The 24,673-nt window shown below is 29.7% G+C and overlaps 1 protein-coding gene across 1 annotated transcript in view; it reads left to right on the top strand.

Annotated features, from left to right (window-relative positions):
- Window positions 1-344: 344 nt before the first annotated feature.
- LOC142333122 (protein takeout-like) overlaps window positions 345-24,673 on the top strand; it is a 51,784-nt gene continuing 27,455 nt past the window's right edge. Inside the window, exons 1-3 of the mRNA XM_075380050.1 lie at window positions 345-693; window positions 15,386-15,478; window positions 22,309-22,456. Of these exons, the coding sequence (XP_075236165.1) occupies window positions 567-693; window positions 15,386-15,478; window positions 22,309-22,456 (368 nt within the window). The 5' untranslated portion in view covers window positions 345-566. The remainder of the gene's footprint in view (window positions 694-15,385; window positions 15,479-22,308; window positions 22,457-24,673) is intronic.

Raw genomic sequence — 24,673 nt, 5'->3', positions numbered from 1 at the left:
GACTAAAATCGGAAAAACCTAATTAAAACTTAGTTTTTTTTTTCCAGAATTTTTTTAAAGTTTATTGTATATATAATGACCGATGTAACTCAAATTAAATTAATTTTATTTTTCTAGCGTATAAAAAATTCGTTTTATTTATATGTATTCATAATAGGACATTGTACTGTTGAAATTTAGTAATAGTATGTAAAAAATAAATAAATAAAATATATATATATATATATATATATATGTGCCGCATAAAAGAATTTAAATATATTCGAAGATCAGGTTTGAGAAAAGTATTTGTTAACAGAACAGCTGGAGAACGAGTGGTATCGACAAGAGTGGGGTAATACCAGTATAATTCACCAGTTACCTCGCTAAAGTTGCATAGTAAGAAACAAAAGTTTTATAGGGGGCACAATAACATTTAAATGTTTAGTTCTTACCGTACTGTAAACGAGTGTAATACATAATAAAATCAAGTACATTTATAACCTTATGCACAAAGTACTTCGATATTTAGTTTTTTTAAATTAAATTTTAATATTTTATTTAAATTAATTTTTATCAGTATTTTAATGAAAATAGATAAAATGTGGCTGTCATTAAACGGACATTTAAAATATCAACAAATTTCAAAGATTTTTTTAATATTGTTTATTACATTTAATCATCTATCAAACTTCAGCGAAGGCTTAAAACTACGTAAGTACAATTTATATAAAAATATGTTATTAATTTATCTTCAAATAGTATATGTTTCTAAAGAAAAAAATAAAAAGACACTTGATAAATATAGTATACAATAATACATGGGTATATATGTATACCTCAATGTGCTGGTAAAACATTGTGGGGATAGCATTACTATTGAATAATGCTTTATAACTGTGAACACCTATATGTAAATAAAAAGCTACATATTTATTAATTTTATTTTTTTCTTATGATATATATATATAAACATAAAATTTCTATATAGATCACGACAGGAATGTATAGGTACGCTAACCCATACGGATTAAAATAAGAAATTATGCCATCATTTGTAGAAATATTGGTAAAATATTTGTAATAGTTTTATTATAATTTTTAAATAAAAATACAAATATAAAATAAACTTTAAAAAAATAAATATATAAATTTAAAAGAAACTACCTTTTTAAATTTTAACTTTTTAAAGTCTGAATAAAATTATGGATATTCCATAGCTTTTAATTTACTACTATCAACTTAAAAGAAAAAACGTTTTAATTGGGAAACAGATGTAGCCACAAGGCTTAATGCACTAGACATATAGTTATCCGGAAGATCGAAAACTTAGCCAGTCAGCTTATTTTTAAACAACCGGGTTGGTCTAGTGGTAAATTCGTCGTCGTAAATCACCTTTCGAAGTCGGAAGTTCTCAGGTTCTCCTAATAAAGGTTTACTATTCGAATACTAGGGAATGGATACCGGTATTCTTTGATGGTTGGGTTTCAATTAACCACACGTCTCAGGAATAGTCGACCTGAATTTGTTCAAGACTACACTGTAATGTAACTGTACTGGTAAATCAGTACAGTTACATTACACTGATAAGTCGCTAATAATTTTAATTGTTGATGGGACTATAAATAAAAACATTTTTAAAAAATAGGAAATTTACAAAAGAATAAAACCATTTATAATTTTTTTACAGACTTTTCAAAAAAAAAATACGGTATTATTTACGGTCGCAAAATGGGATTAGAGGGTTAAATTTAATTTTCTTTAGGTTTTAAGGGATGAGTACGATAATACCATTCACTTGAAATTTAATTTCCTTATATACAGAGAGTTTCTAAAATGGTGGGCTGGTTATACTTTTTCGGATTATACTTGTAAATCTAAACAAAAATTATCCTTAGAAAAAATGGTAATTTCTCCTTCGTTCTCTCACTGTCAACCATTTTATTATTTTTATATTTCAAGTTCGGATACAGGAATGACATTAATATATGATAGCGTCTTTTATTTTGAACAAGATAACATTATTATTTTAAAATCGGTTAAAAAATAGTCGAGCTATGGGAGAAATTGATGTTGTAATTTTGTGTCATAATTATTAGGTGTATTATTGTGAGAAAATTATTACTTAATTTGATATTAATTTACAATACTAGAATTAACAATTAATATTTAATCGAATTGAACGTTAAGTGGTGGACATGAAAACAGTCATAAAATTACATCAATTTTCTGACATAACTCGGCTATTTCTATCAATTTTAAAAAATAGAATGACATTTTGTTAAAAATAAAAGGCTTAATATTTTATCAAATGATAATGATATCATATCAAATGATATGTAATTTCTTTAATATATTTATTTTGAAAAACAAAAAACCTTAAAAAAATAAAATATAATTTAAAGTAACAGGTAAATTACTCCTTCAACATAGATACATCAAACTATCATACCGATAACGAGGAAGGGACCCACGAGGCCAAACAAAAAAATAAATAATAAAAACAACCCTAAGAAAAAAAAAATTATGCATCCCCACCAAAAAAAATCAAACAAGATAAAATTCTTATAAACATTATATTTCTATACTCAGACAAAAAAAAAAAACAAAGAAAATCTAAAAGATCTATATTCACCATTAAATCCAGAAACTAACTCTGACTCGCCCTGAGAAAAATCAAAAGGGAGAACGATTAGTCTCAGCTAAAAGTCTTCTTTTTTTGGGGGTTTAAAAACCACACTATTTTAAGTTTGCCGTAAAATAAACTTAATAAATGTGCAATAAACACGTAAAAGTTTTAAACCAAGTCTGTACAGAATTTGATTCTAAGTAAAATTGTATGCCGGCCTCCGTGGCGCGAGTGGTAGCATCTCGGCCTTTCATCCGGAGGTCCCGGGTTCGAATTCCGGTCAGGCATAACATTTTTCACACACGCTACAAATCGTTCATTTCATCCTCTGAAGCAATACCTAACTGTGATCCCGGAGGTTAAACAAGAAAAAGATGGTACGAATAAAGTCCACAGACATTAAACAGAAAAATTAGAATTTCGAAGTTTATTAAAAAAAATATATATCAAAATGCGGCAGATTTTAATTAGGTATTAAACGAAAAAAATTTTCAGTATTACAAAACGAAAGAATTAGAAAAAAAAATCAAAATCAAAACAAGTCAATAAAAAAATTTAACAGTTTTGGACTACAACCTATGGGGCAATTTGACATAATTAGTATATGAACGTAAGTGTAATAGAACAGAAGACTTAATTATTAAAATTCCCAGTGAGTTACGAGTAATACAACACAACTCTACTAAAATACGGAAAATAACCCCCAAAAAATGTTCATCGGGCAGATTAGTGTATCTGTTACCGTGAAAGACCGATATCTGACAAATGTCGATATACTCTGGGGAATGTCGATATACTCTGGGGAATGTCGACACACATAACAAATACGTCGGTGAATGATCGAAATAGTTGCTTTTGCGGACCTTCGCCGGTATATGTCGACAAATATAAGCTCTGGTGGGAGTCGAAACGATAACTAGAAATTAAAAAAAATCACCCGATACCAATCTCTAAGGTAAATAGATCACGAGAAATTCTCGTAAAAAAAGGAAGTTTAAATTTAAGCCAAACATAACCTACGCTCGCTTCGCTCACTAATATACAAACGTTAAATATACAAATTGTATTTGTTATTCCTCAATACCGGAGGCAATTAATCAAATTCACCGCATTTATAAAAAAATTTAATCAAATTTTCAGCATTTTATACACTGAAGGACCAATCAGGATATACAGATTACGTTAACGGCATGGATGAACGATAATGATACAAATAAATGGTCGAATGGTTTGCCCTTTATTCAATTTTTTTAATAAAAATGTTTTTATTCAACTTTATCACTAGCGCACGCTGAATGCTGTGAATTTGATCAATCGCCTCCAATGTCGGATAATAACATATAATTTGTATATTTAACGTTAATTAGACGAGATTAGCGAGGGAAGGTTATGTTTTAATTTAAACTTCTTTTTTTACGAGGTCATGTAATCTACCTTAGAGATTGGAATCGGGTGTTTTTTATTTAATTAGTAATTATCGTTTCGACTTATCTATGTTTGTCGACATATACCGGCGAAGGTCCGAATAAGCAAATATTTCGGTCTTTCCCCGATGTATTTAATATGTGTCGACCGATATTTTTCAGGTATCGGTAACATATCCACTATGGCGGAGGAAATATTTAGTATTTTATTTAATTTATTGTAATTATTATTTCTCTGAAATATTTTATTCTTTTATTTTGTAATACTGGAAATTTTGTTTTGCTTATTAATACGTAGTTAAAATCAACCACCACATTTGAATATGTTTTGTTTTTAATAAAATTCGAAATTCTTACGTATTTAGTTTCTTATGTAAAATACTGTTTTATCAATTTTATCAATTATCAATTTAATTTAAACTTCTTTTTTTACGAGGTCATGTAATCTACCTTAGAGATTGGAATCGGGTGTTTTTTATTTAATTAGTAATTATCGTTTCGACTTATCTATGTTTGTCGACATATACCGTCGAAGGTCCGAATAAGCAAATATTTCGGTCTTTCCCCGATGTATTTAATATGTGTCGACCGATATTTTTCAGGTATCGGTAACATATCCACTATGGCGGAGGAAATATTTAGTATTTTATTTAATTTATTGTAATTATTATTTCTCTGAAATATTTTATTCTTTTATTTTGTAATACTGGAAATTTTGTTTTGCTTATTAATACGTAGTTAAAATCAACCACCACATTTGAATATGTTTTGTTTTTAATAAAATTCGAAATTCTTACGTATTTAGTTTCTTATGTAAAATACTGTTTTATCAATTTTATCAATTATCAATTTTTTTTGTCAATTTATTATTTTACAACAGATTTCTAGAAAAACAGTAAAAATACAGTTCTGGGACCTATTCCTTGTCCAAAGTAAAGGAAGTATTGCGATCGCAAAAAATGTCGGTCTTCAGATTTCATCTCCTTTTTTCTTATTTTTACTTCCTTGTATGAAGTAAAGGAAGTATTGTGATCACGAAACATTTCGGTTTTCATATTTCAACGGAAATACCCATTTTGATCACCCTGAATCCATTTTGACTAGATTCGGCGTTACGACTGTATGTACATATGTATCTCGCATAACTCAAAAACGATTAGCGGTAGGAGTTGAAATTTTGGATTTAGGACTTTGTAACATCTAGTTATGCCCCTCCCTTTCTGATTAAAATTGAAATTAAAATTTTAATTAATGAAATATTTGGATCTTAAGGGAAGGCACATCAGTTCGAATCAGATTGCATCTCCTTTTCTTTTTTTTAATTTAAACACATCGATTTAATAATTAATAACCCGTGATTGAAAAAAAGAATTACAATAAATAATAAATGATTGATAATAAAAAAAATTATTAGTGAAATAAAATTAGAAGTAAAATAAAATAAACATAGATTTGGTGAAATTTGATTATTTGAAAATTATAATTTAGAATTCAATTATTTGTGGATTTTCTTAGCAAATTTTGGTGACCACCTAATTTAAGTTTGGTGATATTACTTGCCCTCCAAGATCACCGGACAACGATATGCGACTTCTTCTTGTTGGACTATCTTAAAAATAAAATGTTAAGCACTCGACCAACAACAACTGTAAAGTGGAAAATCAGAATTAAAAAGGAAATTTGCCAGATTTCCTTAGAGGTGTTGCACAGTCCCGTGCAAAATCTTCGCGTCTGTTTCAAGGAATACGTACAACGGGACGGACTCCACATATTCGGCACTATTTTCAACAACTGTAAAGTGGTATATGAACCCTTAACAGCATGTAGTGTAGTTTTAATTTTCAACAATAAAACTTGCAAAAACATTTTTAACACTGGGACAATTATTTCAAAATTTCTCGTTATCCTGATGTAAAGTTTAAATAAACATGTTAACAAATTTCGCTCACTTAAATACGTATAAGATTTGTTAATGATATTAACAAAAAAAAAATCAGACAACACAGTTGGAGTTTTCCCGTCACGCGGCTAAAGCCGCGTTCCCGGAAAATCCTACAACTTTGTTGTTTCACGGCTTACACACACAACTTAATTTAAATTATTTATCATTTTATTTAAATAAAATAGTTTTTCGTTTATTTAATTCAATGATTCTAACTAAAGCGCGCGCGCGCATACCGAATTTAATTCGCGCTGGTGCGGCGGTACTAACTAAACCAATGTAATTTCACACCTTATATAAAACAGATTTTGCTTATACGGTCGGCGGACTGGTGTAGCCAAAAGGCTTAACGCAACAGGTGCCGAGTCAACCGGGCGATCGAGTTCGAGACCAGCCAGAAGGAGTTTTTTTTAACAGTCATCGCCTTCCTAGACCGCCTGAACGTCCCCAATTTTCTATGGGCCCCCTAAAGCCCCCCGAATGCCTCCAGCGCCCACTTTGAGAACGAATGGTGTAGACGAATATTTTTGTCCAGTTTTATGAGTCTTTAGTGATCCGTTATGGAAATAACAACAAAAAATCTAAAATAATTAAGCTATATCCCCACCCCTAAGTCTCATCGACTTTAAATTTGAACATCGTTAACAACTCGTAATACCAAAATTGTACCGAATTTCAAGTTCCTACGACGGCTCTCCAAAAAGTTAAAATCTTAAAGTGGCGTTAAATAACCCAATGTTCTAATCTGATTAAGTTTAAAATTCAATGAAATCAATACTCTTGACATATTTGAACCAAATTTCAAATTTTAATGTTCAGGCAGTCGGAATATATTTATCAAAATACAGGCCAACATAAATTCTTTCGTACGGCGATTTTTATTGAGCTTTTTGTTAAAGGGGGACCGTGAAACACTGAAATTTACAAAAATTCTGACACCCAAAAATTTTCACCGATTACTATAATTTCTCTTATAGCTATAATTACTTTAACAGCTGAAAAACTATTGCCGGAAAAATAACAATCGTAGCAAAATGTTTTAAACAAGGAAAATTAAAAAATAATAATTTTAAAATTCATATAATTTTTAAACCTTCGGGACCACCGTTAGGTATTGCTTTAGAGGATGAGATGAATGACAATTTTTGTAGCGTGTGAAAATGCCATGCCTGACCGGGATTCGAATCCGGGACCTCCGGATGAAAGACCGAGACGCTACCACTCGCGCCAAGGAGGCCGACACTGCTTTTTACTTGCTTTTATTTAACTCACAATATATTTTTTCATGTTTGTCTTCAAATCTTGCATCCTCAATTTAATATACTTCCTGACAATGCCTATTGATGAAATTTTTCACAGTTACTAAGGTCGGGTGACAATACAATATTCCACCATTACGTTTGCATACACCCCTCCCTTACGGGGATAAATTAGTGGTGGGAATTAAGGGTACAGATGCAAAAAAATGCAAAATCTGCAAAATGGCTATGCGGAGTTTTTGGGGTCGCAGATGACAAATCCGATAGCCGTTTGACATCAAAAAAACCACAAAAACTTTGTACGGGAATTTTTGTGGTTTCGAATTTGACATTTCGTCATCACTCATATGAGTGATACATATATGATATATATATATATATATATATACATATGATATATATATATATATATATATACATACACACAGATGATTTCTAGCGAGCAGTATGTTGAGTGAGACTTAGCTCCTGACGATTCACTCGGCTCCGTACCATTCACACAGCTCCTGACAGTTCACTCGGCTTCGTATGATCCACATAGCTCCTGACGATTCACTCGGCTCCGTACCATTCACACAGCTCCTGACGGTTCACTCGGCTTCGTATGATCCACATAGCTCCTGACGATTCACTCGGGTTTGCATTCGGCTATAGTAAATAGTTGATTGAAAATTTGTTTGATATTTTATAAATATATTAGAAATTTCAACACGTTATCTTTTGTAATCCAAATTAACTTACTAATTAAACTTATGCAATGTACGGTAATTTGATTAAAGTACGACTAAAAAGTATAAAGCAAGTTTTTAAAAATTTCGAAAACTTTTGTAATATTATTTATAAGTCTAATCTGTATATTACATCGACAATTAATTTCATACATATTTAATACAGTCTTGATTATAATGAATTTTATTCGAAAAAAACAGGAAAGAAAACGTTTGATGTCACGGTCTAAATACATTCCATACAGTAAAGTACCAGGGTTTGATAGTCAATGTTTAAAGTAGCCAACGGGAGAAGTACCGTTTATAACGTATAATTTAGTGAAGGAATTAGTATAATACTAAAAAAATGCTCTGTTTACAATTTTTACCAGATTATACGACTTAAATATTTATTTTCGTCACACATAAATACGGTTCATCAAAGTAACTAAGTAAATGCTGTATTATATAACATTACATAACTTTTAACAAATACATAAATAATCTATTCATTCAACAACGAAATTAAGAAACAAGTTACACGTAAATGATGACCTATACAGTGTATTAATAATATTATAGAGAGTAGGGCTGCTTTTTTTATTACATCTTTCACTTTTACATAGTTTTAACATATTTTCTTTCTTTATTTATTAATACCACACCCGATTAAATGAGTATAAAAATTAACACTTTTACGTAAGTTTCGTTTGAATAAAAAAACTGAACTGCATTAAAAATGACATCTCTTCTCAAAAATATACTCAAATCTTCTATAAAACATAAATATTTTAAAAGATCTTATGATAAATAAAAAAAATAATAAATTTATAAAATTTCGATACGAAAAATTTCACAACAAAGTTGTAATACAGCGGCGAACAAATTAATCCGAACGCAGTATTTTTATCAGAAAATTTTATTATTAAAATAAAAATTGTTTAATAGTCAAACTAACTCAAATTTAATATTCTATGTGTCCTCCTTTGTTTTTGATTACTTGATTAATCCTCTTTGGTATTGATTCCATTAACGTAGAACAATGATTTTTTATTTCGTCATCTCGAAACCGAACCTGTATCACTGAACTAAGATCAGTTTTGTGTTACAATCCAACTTCCCAAGTTTTCTTTTTAGTATGGCCCATAAATTTTCAATGTGATTCAAGTCGAGGGAGTTCCCTGGTCCCGAGAGCACTCGAATTTTTTTGTTTTTGAAGAAAACGTAAGAAGCACTTGAAATAGAAAAATACTTCTTGTGTAGATTTAAATTTCAAAATTTACAATTTTTAAAAAAAATTGAAGAAACTGGAAAATTACACTAAACTGTAACTTTTTAATTTAGAATTCATTTTAGAAAAAATCTTATAAGACAAAATGCTGATGTTATAATGTTTTATATATAATGATATATAATGTTTGTTTGTCCCGTATGCGTTTCTATACCATTCATCCGATTGCGATGAAACTTTAACGAGTTGTTGTGCGCACAACAGAGTTGTGCCGCGAAGTGAACTTTCGTGAGTTGTGCCGCGAAGATTTCTGAATTAGTTTGGACCCGCTAGGTGGCGCTGGGGTCGAAATACTTTTGCGAAAAAGAATAAAAGGGAAGAAGAAAAAAGCGAAAGAAGGAAAGAGGAAAAGAGGGAAAGGTTAAATTTTGTGAAGTTTCGTAATGCTCAGTTTTTAATGTTTTATCAAACTTTCAATTGTGTCCATTTAATCTATATATATATACTCAAATCTAGCAATAGCAAAGGATTGCTGGGTAAGCTAGTTACTATATAAAATTATGGATTAAACGAATTAGAACGAACAAAATTTGCTATCCGATGAGATTTTTAAAATTTTTACGTAATCTTAAATTACGTATTCTACCCAATCAACAGCGTGATTTTCCTAAATTGTGTTTGAATTTCGATATGAAATGATGATAAATGGATCTATAATTATAATATTTAATCTGATATATTACACTAACGCATTAGAGACAAGGTTTTATAATTTTTATTCGGTAAAAAATGAATTCATTATTAATGAAATATGACTACAGATACAAATACCTAAATTTGTATATAAACCTGGTAGTAAAAAACGAAATATTACTCCTACATAATGAATACTTTTATATACCAAGTATATGGTATAGTTATACACATATAATTTAGAAACAAATTATGGAAAATTTGTATTTCGCGTTATATTACAGCCGATAAACGATCACGATCGCAAAGCAAATGGATCATTGCAAATTGATTTCATAATCAATAAAATTAATTTTTCCACTCTGATATGAAATAAATGTGCAAGAAATTAGGACGTATGATAAATTTCGCGACAATTTCGATAACAAATATGAATTTATTTGGTTGAATCCATTTAAGAAACAATCCATGAGTGCTGAACAATTGAATTTGAATCGTACAACAGTCCACCAAATTTTGACAAACGAATTGGACATGAAAAAAGTTCGCAAAATTGGTCCCAAGAAACCTCACTGTTGAACAGACAAACAAAAGGGTGGAAGTGTGCCGCGATCTTCTAGGGGAAGTTGAAACTGATCCTGATTTTCTAAAAAAATGTTATTACTGGCGATGAATCTTCGATATTTGAGTACGATCAACAAACAAAACGCCAGAGCAAGGAGTGGCACACTTTAAACTCACCATGTCTCAAAAAAGCAAAAATGAGCAAATCAAAACCATGCTAATTCGTTACATCGACAGTAACGGCATTATCCATAAGGAGTTTTTTCCTGCAGGATAGACTGTAAATCAATATGTTTACCGATAAATTCTTGAAAAACTGCGGAAAAGAGTTGCCCGCGTGAGACCAGCCATCAAAGACAACTGGATGCTTCATCATGACAATGCACCTTGTCACTCTGCATTCTCAATTAATGAGTTTTCGGCGATGCAGTTCCTCAACCTCCTTATTCACCTGACTTGAGTACCTGCGACTTTTTTCTGTTACCGACTTTAAAAAACCACTCAAAGGACACCGTTTTGAAATAGTAGAAAACATAAAAAAAATGTAACCGACCATCTGAAGGTTATTTCGGTTTCTGAGTTCCAACACTGCTATGAAGAGTGGAAAATCGTTTGAAGCGTTGCGTGGCTTCTCACCTTCGAACTATTTCGAAGGTGATAGAGTCCATGTATAATTGGATTGTAAATAAAAACTTTTCTGAACCAGTCTCATTATTTATTTACAGACCTCTTGTAACTTAAACCTCATCAATATCTTATCATTTAAACCTCTCTTATAACTTTTAACAATTGTTAACTGTTTATTTTAAAAAAAAGTGTACCTAATGCTTTACAACAATTAACATAAAATTATCACAGGTAGTTTTTTTTTTTTTTAATTATTACGTCTATTATTGTGAGAAAATTATTACTTAATTTGATAGTAATTAACAATAAATAAAAACAATTAATATTTAATCGAATTGAACGTAAAGTGCAGGACATGAAAACAGACACAAAATTGCAACATCAATTCCTGCCACAACACGGCGATTTGTTAACAGATTTTAATAAGTAAAATGTCATTCTGTTCAAAATAAAAAGCTTAATATTTTAACAATAACATATATTTTGATAAAAGTTATATTATTGAAGATATAACGGATTGAAAAATAAACATGGCCGCCATTTTGTAATTTGCAAATATATTTAAATCCTGATTTTATTCTAATTTTACAACTTTATTACAAAAACCCTTACCAAATATTACCGTGATTCTTCTATCCGAACTTGAGATATTAATTTTTATATAAAAATAACAATGGCGGACAGTGGGAGAACAAAGGAAAAATTACAATTTTTGATATTTTTTGTTTAGTTTAATAAGTAGAACCCAAAAAAGTATAGCCAGCCCACCATTTTAGAAACACTCTATATAAAAGTGCATTAGAATTACAAAGTTAATTACTGCAAAAATAAAGTTAAAGTTATTATTTTAACTTGCTCTCAATGCTTTTAAATATAAGAAAAATAAACACCAACTAATTATTTACTACAACCTAACAAATATTAGTTTTATTAAACATCATCAAAATGTTACATAGTTTATTTATGTTGCTTTTGTACAAAAATAGTGTTTATTTCTATTTATATATGTAACTATATTGCTTACGACGATATTTAAATATGGTTACAAAGTATTAACTACCTATTAAATATTTATTCAGTAAACACTCCTATGTAACGTAGCCGTTATATCTATCATCATTAAAAAAGCAGCATTACAACTTCAGGTAATATCACGCATAACCTATAGCATACTAGACAAACCTATTAACATAAAATACCAGTTATGTAATATTATTGCATAAACAGTAACAAAGTATGTAGTATTACAGGTATATCTATAAATAAAAGTGTTATAAGAACTTGACTTCTTTTTTTAATATAAGTTCAGCAAATACGATTAAAATTTTAAGATCATGAAAAAAATGTCGAATTACAATAAATCCCAGCGTACATCGAATTTCAATTTGAATGGCATTAAGGAGGCATACGCAGATGTTATTGCTTGTAATATAAAATGAGTTTAAACTATTTTCAGATTGTACTGCAATAAAATCTATTCGTTCAGATATACAACACATGATTCGGCTGGAAAGAGAAATAATATGAAAACTGATTCTACCACATAAAATAAAGAAAAAAGTTCATTCATCCGAAAACGCTTTGTTATCGAGTTATGGCTAATAAAAAAACTCGTCCGGATTTCAGATCCCCCCGGTAAAATAAGGTGATTTAGAAAGTTTTTAACATAGTAAATCTGATTGTTTTTTTATGCTTTTTGACGTGAAAATCGAATAAAATAGTTCCCAGAACATTATCTTCCGTAGTTTTCATAATATCCAAATTCGGTTACGAAAAAACACATTTTTTTGGTTTAAAGAACAATAACTATGTTAAGAGACTAATAAATGGGTCAATTGTATTATCAAAACTTGTACACAATTTTATTCTTAAAAAATTGATGCAATGAAGTGTATGAACAAAAAAATCTGATGTAGACACCACATAACTTCCTTGTACGCCTATTAAATTACATATACACATTTTTTTTTTTTTAAATGAAAAAGTACATAAAATTTTATTTCATTAATAACTTCTTTCAATGAGGAATTATTACTACAGTTAAGCAAAAGTCCAAATCCAAATTTTTTGGATCTTGGGCTTTTTGGAGACTTTTGGTCCAGTCGATTGCAATCAAAAGGGGAGGTGCACAATTAGATATTATAACAGTCCTAAATCCAAAATTTGAACTTTCTACGGCTAATCGTTTTTCTTTATACGAGATACATATGTACATTCTTACGTACGTACAGATGTGACGCCGAAACTAGTACAAATGAATTCAGGGGTGGTAAAAATGGATATTTCCCTTGAAATCTGAAAACCGAAATTTTTCGCGATCCCAATACTTCCGTTACTGTGTACAAGGAAGTACAAAAGCTAACACAGTCGTAGGATTTTCCCGACATGCGGCTATTTATAAATAAAATAAAATTAATATATTAATGACGTATTGAAAAAATAGCACGTTATACTTACAAGATAATAACATTAGCTTGAGGTTAAAACCGTTTTTTAAAAAATGCTTCTATTTCAACAACTTTAAAATATTAAAATCGTTTTCAGCGCCCTTGAAAACGTATAAACTGATACCTCACACGACAATGTTTGCTACTTTTTGGGCGAACCCCAAAGTGGTAGTCAAAGTTCAATTTTATAAAAAATCTTTTTTTAAGGCAGTCTTGATTACAATAAAATAGAGGAAGAAAAAAATGCTTAAAAAATGTACGACTATTGGTCGTGTCCGGCCGCTTGGTGGAGTTTGGGACTTCCAGTTTAGTAAAGATTAAACCACCGGGTTGGTCTAGTGGTGAACGCGTGTTCGCAAATCAGCTGATTTCGAAGTCAAGAGTTCCAACGTTCAAATCTTAGTAAAGTCAGTTTTACTTTTATATGGCTTTGAATATAAGTTCGTGGATACCGGTTTTCTTTGATGGTTGGGTTTCAATTAACCACACACCTCAGAAATGGTCGACCTGAGACTGTAAAAGACTGCACTTCACTTACACTCATACATATCAACCTATTCATTATTTGAATTAATACCTGATGGTAATTTCTGGAGGCTAAACAGAAAAAAATTTAAGATTAATTTGTATGCGTAATTAGAAAAACAACCATCATAACGATCACAACAAAATTTCAAAGTTTAGGGCATTTTGTGGGATGAGGGTGCGATTTTGCTAAAAACCTTTTTTGCAAATATTGTTATTTTTAAATCATTAACAAATGTGCCTAAGAAAAATAAGACCTTAATTAGGCGAAAGAGATACTCATCAAGAGATACTCTTGGTGACCTTGCTCTACAGTCTCACACCCTCTACCTTTTAAGATGAAAATTTGATGGCATCAATGCCCCATATATAGAAGTAATCTGAACAAGTTTGATCAAATTCGGTCCAGTAGTTCTGGAGATAAAAGGTGATTTAGAGGACAACACCGAACACGCGCGCACATTAACATTAGGTTTTTAGGGTTCCTTAGGTGTCAAAAAGTCAAGATCAGGTGAAAACTGCACATGCCTAAATTGGGCCAATTACAAAACTTTCCCTTCTACAGCTATAGCGCTATCTAGACAGTAAAGTAATAAACAAACAAATTTTAACAGAAAAATATTATCAATTTGAAAAAATTAAAAATTGATGTTTTTTAGTATAATAAATTAGAGACCTTTGAAAAATTAGGTTGGCAACAATAATTAATTTAAATATTATTCATTGTTGTCATAAAACTGAGGTTAAGTGTTAATAATAAATGTTAGGCAATCAATTGTTTTTGACATAATTTTGATTATGTTTAATTATCTTTGAGAATCAAGTTATGCAGTGTTTTTGTGTTTGTTGTACTATATTAATTAATTGGCACTATATTAAGTAATTAATAAGTGTAAACGGACTGATCATTATTCCAATGGAAGTAGCCTAATATTCTTCTTCAATGTCTAGACATTAAATAACAGATTTTGTTGACAATGGAGACGTCTGTAGCCTCTGTCTTGACAAGAAACAAATGACTTAATGTTAACAATTTCTGGTTTCTTGAGATCAGAGTTTAAACAATTCAATCAGAAAATGCACTTCTTAGTTTTTTCTAAACTTGAGAAAGTCACTTATCAGTTTACTAGCTGTTATATAAATCAGTATCTCCTTCAAGTAAGGAGATGCACAAATATTTATCAGCGCATGTAAATGATCATAAAACAGTAAAAATACAATTATTAATACTAATAATACTCTACATAACATATTTTAAACTTTATAAAATACATTATTTTTATTTTAATTAAAAAACATTCATGCAAAATTAGTTACATCATGATTATTTAATTAATTATTGTAACTTTTTTTTTCAGCAAATTATATAACACCATGTAAACAAAGTGACCCAAACCTGGATGAGTGTGTGATACGACATGGACAAGCAGCAATATCAAAATTTATCAATGGTGAGAAATTATTGAAATCACAATAATAATAATTAATAATAAATAACCTGTAAGTTATTAGACCTGACCTAGTTCTTATTTTTAATATTAATAAAATTAAGATGAATTTGCTAAAAAAAAAAATTCCTTTCGGCATGCCAAAAGGCAGAGGTAGATTTCACCTGTGCTAAGTAGAGGATAAAAAAGATTTCCACCTAAAAGATAAGAAAAACTTCAAATTTACTCAATACAACAATGGTTGCATGTAAAAAAAGTTTCACATGTTTAGGATACGAAAAGCCCCGTCTTCTTACATTTTCAGCAACATTTTAGTCATCCCTTGCCATAAGAGGTGGTCATTTCAAAAATTGTTTCAGACAAAAGTTTTAGGCAATGTTTAGAGGACTAATTAACACTTTAAACTGATTCGATACTGTGCCTATTAAGGGAGGTATGATTTTTTTTTGTCTTTGAAACCCCATTTTTTCCACCCCTGAGCCAATGGTTGGTGATATGAAAAATATTACTTTGATAAGTTTTAGTCCCTTATCCAAAGAACAGTAGGAAGTTTAAACAAATTCAATATTTTACTTAATAAGAAAAGTTATAGTAATATTTTGTTTTTTCAAAAAATCCCCCCCTGGTCCGATTTATCCCATTAACGAACTCGGCCGAATTTTCGGTCGTTATATTTAATGTATCAATTTGAAAGTGATTGGTGCAAAATTACGGAAGTTAGTGTATCCACAAGAAAATGAAATATATATAATATATATATATAATGTGTATATACATTTTTGAACTGACTGTGGTTTTGGGGTCTGGGGATGTGAAACACGAAGATATGTCAAAATTTTCCGGAAGTAGAATTACGGTACCCATTACAATAGGTAGCTTTCTTATGAACTCTACCTAATATGAAACCTAAAAAGAAGATAAAGAGTAATAAGGAATAACATACAGAACAAAAGTTTATTTAGTATAGCTTCTTATACGAGCATTACTTCTATTTCAGAATAAAATTTACTTGAGAGGTTATATACAAAAGAAGTAAATATAATATTAGAGCACAGGTCCATACTTTTAATCAATAGCAAAGTATGGAAAGGGTATTTAACCATACATATTGAGAAACTAAATTTTAATAAATACTTGTATAATATCTTTAAAATATTTCATCTGGAAGGTTCTGGGTTTAAATCCTGGTTAGACTTGGCATTTTTCAGTTGTTACAAAATTAATTTATCAATATAAAAAATTAGTTGCTATAACTGGGCAAAGGCTACAAAGAGAATAAATAAATTAATTACCCCTTCAAGATTTACATCTTCATTAATACAAGACAAGAAATGTGTGTTAGGAAATGCAATTTTACCTTACAAGCACCTATAATAATCTTGGAAATAAAGCTATTTTTGCAGTCCACAGATAGGAAACTACACACATAAGCCCAGAGATCAAACCCATTAACTCCAGTATGAAAGAAGCAGTCATAGCAATTATCAGGCAGTGGCACCATGAGTTTGTTAACTGCCTTAGAGCCTATGGTACTACCCGAGACAAGGATCAAAGAAAAATTTATACATAAGGACAATCAACCTATTGAAGTAATGCTGAGAGAGATTGGGATGGTTCATTCCTAGGCCTTAAGTAATCTCCTAAAATTAGCACAACTTACCACACAAAAATATTACATAAAACATTGTTTCTTGATCCAACACTAACTTCAAGTCCATTAATGGAAAGCTGGGAACCTGTGAGTTTTTCTTTATCTAGTGCTCAGCATCAAGCACCCATCACCAGCACTGTGGCAAAATTTTCTGTAGTAATCCTTATATTTAATCCCATCAGCTGGGTATAAGCTTTTACAAAACCCCACTAGTTTGAATTAAATTCTGAAAGATTAATAGCGCTGTTTCCATACCCAAGAAAAATATATACAATCTTTTTTTTTACAGATAATCACAAAATCCTAAATAATGAATTTTATTTCACTCTAACAAACAAAAGATATTCATATAATCTTTACATCATCTGGGACTGAAGAGGTGCATGACTAGTCTAAAAAACTATCTAAGAAGTTCAAGGGCCCTCTTTCACAACAAACCAAACAAATATATTTGATTACTTTTCTTCCAAATGGGTTCCTAAACCAGATTTTTTCATTTTTTCCTGTAAATTCATCATCTCCAAAACAATAATTATAGGACACTACACAGTAAGGTTCTAGATCAACTAGAAAGTGGCAACTATGCACTGAAGTCATTCATGAGAAATGGATCTGTAGTCTATGAAAAATGTTTTTACTGATCAGGATTTGAATCTAGAATCTTCCAAGTGAAAAATATTGGAGCAGTAAAATCTCAACTAAAATTACCAGTATATATGGGATCAATGTTATGCACACTCATGATGTATCAATAATTTTTTATTGAAATGTTTTATATTATATTACTGTATGTGTATTTTTTTCATGTACATGTAAATAAAATTGTTTTCAGCAAGCAGATGGACGACCACAATCATATACAATCCCTATTATTTCACTGCCCCCAAAGTATACCCACCCTTTTTCATTATATTTAATCCCTTTTTCCTTAGGGATAACACATGGAAATTCAGTTAACTGCTACCCTATATGTGATATTGATATTTTATGACAATTGATGAGACAGCTATTTCTTTATTCAGGCTTATCAAGGCAATGAATTTGTAGACGTCACAAAATCAAAACTATTTGACAAGATGCCTATTATATAAAGAAAAACCTGTGATTCCTATGAGTAAAAATATTTACTGACTGAAATATAAATTAATGGTATGTTTTTTAATAAAAAAAACAATATTCAAAACGTCCAGCATAATAATTCAATGTTGCAGATGAATAAATAGATCAAAGTTTTAGCAACAAGAATTTATCTTTTTTTCAATAATGAAAAAAAATTACTTTTAAAACACCTTTTAGCAGGAAGTTACAAACAACAATAAAAATAAAAGTAAAAAACAATAATGAATTAACTATAATTAAACTAGAAAATCTTATTTGCTTAAAAAAAATTAAATACTCATTCCAAAAATGTGAAAATAATACATGAAAAAAGTTATATAAATCATATCTATTTGGTTTTGCTATTATGAAACTCTATGAAAAATAAGACATAAGACATACAAAAATAGTTTAGTTCAATTTAATAAATAAATAAAATAAAAATAATTTCTCAATATATATTTCATAACTTAAATTAATAATAAAATAAATAAGAGGTTAATTAATTAATTTTTCTTTAATTTTATCATATAAAACAATAAAAAAATAAATTAAAAAAAATAGTATAAACAAAAACCAATCATAAAGTAGGTGAATCCTTATATTTAACCAATTGCTCAATGTCTGACCTAAACTCCAACAGTCTAGATTGCATAATAAAAAGATTTTATTAACAATATTTACAAAAAGGTTATATTCAAAGTTTATAATAAAAATAATTTCATGCAGCTTGCACGTAACTTTCTCCATTATAAAATTTATTACATTAAAAGAATGAGAGGCATCATTGCTCTTTTCTTTTTCTATCTATTCAAGAACTTTTTTACAAATTTATTAAAAAAAAAACACTTTCAGTTAAAAGTATGTCATGTTATTTTATCAGGAATTTTAGAAATACTGAACGGAAACACTTTACTGATGCAATGTAAAAGGTTCTTGTTATAATATTCCATTAAAAAACCTTCTGAGATCGAAAAGTATTTCTTCAAGAGTAAAACACATTCACATGTACACAGTCATCATAAACATTGAAGAAACAATACATAATATATCAAGCTAAACTATTTATTTGATTGCCAAACTTTAGGAAAGTTAAACTAAACATTTAAAAAATAATTGTATACAGATTGTCCCAGGAGCTGTTGATAAAACTTAAGGACGGATTCAGGATATCAAAAATAAACAAAAAATCTTGGTGCGGGCAAATAGTCAATCTCATTTTATATTCCCGTTGTTTGGTTCAACAACAATTTGTATCTTTAAAAATAGACTGAGATTTTTTTTTTTTTTTTAATGTTAATATAACACCATTATGAAACAAGTCAGTTAACATTTTAAAATAAAAATTACTGCACAACTTTGTTCTACTCCTATGATGTGGCCAAATAACTCCTTCAACACAAATATATTAACTTATCATAACGATAACAAGAAAAAGAACCATGAACCCGCACAAAAAAATAATATAAACAATCGTTCAAAAAACTATTTCCAGCAACCTAGCAGAAATCTTCCTGTAACACAATATATCAACCAATCATACTCACCAACAACAAACATCTCATAAAATAATACACTGGTAAAAATATCTCAATAATAGCATTTATTGAAACCAAGATCAACACTATTAGGACTATTAATGTAAAAAACTATTTAATATATAAACAAAATTTCCCCTGCAAATTAAACTTCATAGGCAAATATGAGAACAATAAATTAATTTGCTTGACCTTAATTAATTATTTACTTTCAAAATATACAGCAAACCACACAACCTCAATTAAGATATTTCTTTTTAAAGGTATGCTTTACAGACTATTCAACGTATCCACATTACTTCAAAACCATATTCATTATAACAATGATATCATGTATACGAAGGTGAAGAGCATTACATGAGATAAATAGGAAGTGAATGGTAAAGGAGAGAATTTGAGGATAAGGATGATAAAACGCTACATAAAGAGAAATATGGAAGGAATATGAATACCTGGAGGACCAATACATGACAAGAAAGATACTGAGATATCAGCTACAAAAAAAGGAATGGAAAGTAGTTTAGGAGAATAAAGGACCACTGTTAAAAAATGTGAAGTACAGAAAGCAATTAAAGAGATGAAAAATAAAAAACTGATTGAAGAATATGATGAATTTCACATAGAATATTATAAACTCTTAAATGAGGAAGGATTGGAAGATATATTTGAACTGTATAATAATAAATACTGTATGAAAGAATGGCCTGAAGATTTTGTGAAAACAATGTTGATACAAATTCTGAAGACAACTGATATCAAAACATATACAGAACACAAACAATAAATTTAATATCCCATTTTCTGCTAAAATATTGTTAAAAGTCATAAACTGGAGATTGAGAATAATAATGGAAAAGAATGCAGAAGAGAAGAACAGTTTGGCTTCAGAAAAGGGTTAAAGTTTGCCATCAGGTTACTAAAATGGTTTTAAAGAAAGATATATGGGAAGAAGAGGAAAGGGTCTTGTTTTACAAATTTTGATAGTCAAATGTGAGAAAATGACTTAAAGAGGGTCTTAAGAGAAAAAGTAAAATAGAAAGACAGAAGGTTAATTAAAGAATTATACAGGACAAACAGCAGCAACTGAAGTTAGAGAAGAATATGACTGACTAGATGAGTCTTGGTTATGATGTTAGGTAAGGGTGCCTGTCACCAATACTGATGAACATTTACATTGCAAGTATTAGAAGGAATATGTACATGAGATGAAAAATAAAACACATAAGGTTTGATGATCATACGGTAATTCAAACTGATGGTACACACATGCTTCAAAGATTATTTACAGCTGTGGAGGAAGAAATTAAAATACAAGAAAAACTAAGGTAGCAGAAGTATAAAACAAAGAGAATTTCATGGTAAGGGCAAGTGAAGATGGAGTAGAAGTAAAAACTTACAAGTATTTGGGAACTATGGTGACAAAAGGACTGAAAATGTGCAATGGAAATAAAAGGAAGGATGACAAGGCAAAGGAATCCTTCAGTAAGAAAAGGAAATTACTACATATTTAATATCTGGAGTTAGAGTTAAGGAAGAGATTACCCAAATGCTACATATGAAATGTCTTGCATGAAAGTGAAGTATGGGCGATAAGGAAGAGGGGACTGGATTGAGGTCTTTGAGATGTGGATATGGAGGATGGAGAAAGTAAAATGGTTAGATAAACTGAGGAATGAGATAGTAACGAACAAGATTAAAGAAGAAAGAGCACTTACCCAGTATATACTCAAAAGAAAAGAAAAGGTAAAGACATATGGAAGTGGCATCTTGAAACTGCATTCGAAGTAAAAAGCAAGGAAGAAGAAGGATGAAGTTAATAGATGAGGTGAAGATGGAAACTACAAGGGAGCAAAGGAGAAGGAGAAGGAGAAGGCTTGGGTCAGGAATCTGCCTCCAGGCAGAACACCACATGATGATTCACAGAATTGAAGAAAACAGCTCACAAATTGGAAAAAATAATGTATTCAATGTTGCCTTCAGAACAACAAATCATTAAAAACAGTACACAATCATAAAAAGGAAAATGGTTCTACAATACATTATAAATCTGAATTGCATAATGTTCTACATTAGCCAAAGAAGATGTAACCAATTATATCACAGGCACAAAACAAAATCTAGCAGCATTCTACACATACATAATGATGGGCTAATCTTAATACTTTGAACATAATGAAATATATAAATACACAACAATGATATACTAACTGAATAGATTTAATTCAAATCTGATATACTCTTCAATCCCATTCTGAATATGTAAACACCTAACTCAAAACAAATACAAGGAGACTAAAATTTTGTGTTAAGCAAGTTAAAAAAAAATTGTACTTTTGAAATTTGGTTTGGTTTGTCACTTCAAAAATTTATAGTTTTAAATGTGATTATCATATGTTATTGATTAATAGTAACACAATGTACTGTACAAAATTATAATTACTGAAAATAACTACTTAATATTTATTTATATGCTTATTTTTTGGGGTCATTATTTTTTATTAACACCAAGATAAATATGCTACCCTATTACTTATTTTCTGTTACAGGTGATCCAAAGTACAGGGTACCAAAACTTGATCCTTTGGAGATATCCGAGCTAGTAGTTAATCAAGGAACTAAACAAATTGGACTTTCATTAAAACTGAAGAATACAAAAATATATGGCCTCAGAAATGCTAAATTTGTTAGAGCAAAGTAAGATTGTTTAATTTTTTAATAGGCTAGCCATTACTAATCATTTTTACATATTATTATGTTATAAACAATTAATGTGTTTATTAATCATAAATAAACTTATAATGAAGGTCATAAAAGTAATTTATGACAAAGTATAAAATAATTGGGAATATATTATAAATTCCAAACAAGAAAGACTGTAATGAAGATATATTATCCTTTATTGCTCAATTCAAACAGTAATTATGACTTGAATCTTTATTACAACAAATTAAAACAAAAATAATTTTTGTGTAATGAAAATTAATTTGTAGCAGACTTTTACAAACAAATTTGTATAATTACTTATTTAATTTTCTTATTTAGATAAAAAAAATGACCTCCACATTACAGATATAACAATAAAAACAGTAAAAGCATATTTCATTGGATTTTTTTTTTTATTTTAATAACCAGTACAAATAAAATAATAAATTAACGTGACAAAAGGAGTCAATTGGAAAATCTATTTTCCAATCAAGAACGATAAAAACTGTAACAAAATTATAAAATAACCACTTAAAATTTATACACTGTATCCTGTAAATTACGATTAAATACCAAACTATGAGATTTTATGCGGTCTACGTTCAATATGTTAAGTTAATTATATAGAACATGTTGAAAATTTCAAAAGAAATGCAGAGTAGTATATGTGTAATTAGATTAATCAGAGATTTCACTGATTATTCCATGTTTTTATACTTAAAATAACACTAAAAATCTATTGTCTATGGATATACATGACACCTAACAAATCGTATTGGACTAAAGCGCTAGAATGCGCGGGAAATTCCCCTGCTACAGCCGGCTACGTATAACAAATTAGTAACTATGATACTGTACTATTGTACTTCACGAAGGTACAGTTTTTATTATTATTATTTTTTTTAAACATAACTCATAAGTGCAATTTGGTTACATTCGTAAAACGTTTGGTATTTAAAGGGATCTTTACGAGATTATTAAGTGTGACGTATTTATGAGTTTACCTCATTGATTTACAGGCAATGTACCGGAAAATTTAATAGATTTTTACAAGGATTCAACTTCTTCCAGATTATTCCAAGGATAGAAATAACAAGTTATTTGCACACTTCAATCTTTCATGACCCAAGAACACAAAAAAAGTGGGGGTTAAAATTCGTTAGTTCGTAACGAAATTTTATATTAAGTAGTTTATTTTTTTGCGCGAGTGGGTAGCGTCTCGGCCTTTCACCCAGAGGTCCCGGCTTCGAATCCCAGTCAGGCATGGCATTTTCCATTTTCACACACGCTACAAATCATTCATCTCATCCTCTGAAGTAATGCTTAACTGTGGACTCGGAGGTAAAAAAAAAAAAAAAAAAAGGAAAAAAGTAGTTTATTTAGTGCATGCTTATCTACTATTTAAAAAAAAGCAGTACTGTTGGTTTAACTGATTCTATGGTACAATACTGTATTTTTAAACTGAAAATTATGACTACTGAATTTACCAGTAGGGGTAGGACAGATAAAATTTATCTCTAACCACGCCCCTCTTCAAACTTTCACTTAAATCGTTTAAAATATGCTATAGAGTTCGATTAACCTATTTGAGCGGTTTTGACGGATCATTGTTAAGCCCTAGTCTTTCTTGGAATTTTGCAAACAGAAAACTCCGAATAATTAAAATAACTACTACCCATTGTAATACCGCAATGGAACTTGTACTGTACAACGGCCTGTTAAAAATCTTTTGTCCACCCTTCAGATCTGACCTGAACAAGCCTAAGATAAAATGTCACAATCTTTACGTATAAATCTAAATGAAGAAATGGAATTTCCTTTATGTTGAGATATATGGTTGAATTACAGTATATAAAAAAATGAAAATGCTCGTAACAACCAAGTTTATGATGCGTAGATACCTTGCTAAAAGCAAGCTAATTTATCATTAATGAGCTAGAAAACCAAACAAATTCCGGAATGTTGCTCGTTACAAGAGAGCTTGTTATTCGCAGGTTCTACTGTACAAGCATTCCCGTCGCGGCTTCGCTTACGCTATATTCGTATAGAACTTAAAAAATTTGAAATAGTTTTTTTTAGTAATTATGTGTTGTATGTCGCTCACATAATTATCGTTATTAACAATTTACCCGATAAAATAAAATATTTAGATAAAAGATGTGTTCCCAAAATCAAATTTTTAATTAAATTAAGTGAGGAGAATATTGA

The sequence above is a fragment of the Lycorma delicatula genome, chromosome 12 (assembly GCF_047948215.1).
Source record: "Lycorma delicatula isolate Av1 chromosome 12, ASM4794821v1, whole genome shotgun sequence".
Taxonomy (NCBI): domain Eukaryota; kingdom Metazoa; phylum Arthropoda; class Insecta; order Hemiptera; family Fulgoridae; genus Lycorma; species Lycorma delicatula.
The sequence above is the reverse complement of the archived record's forward strand: the minus strand, read 5'-3'. Positions and strand labels throughout refer to the sequence as shown.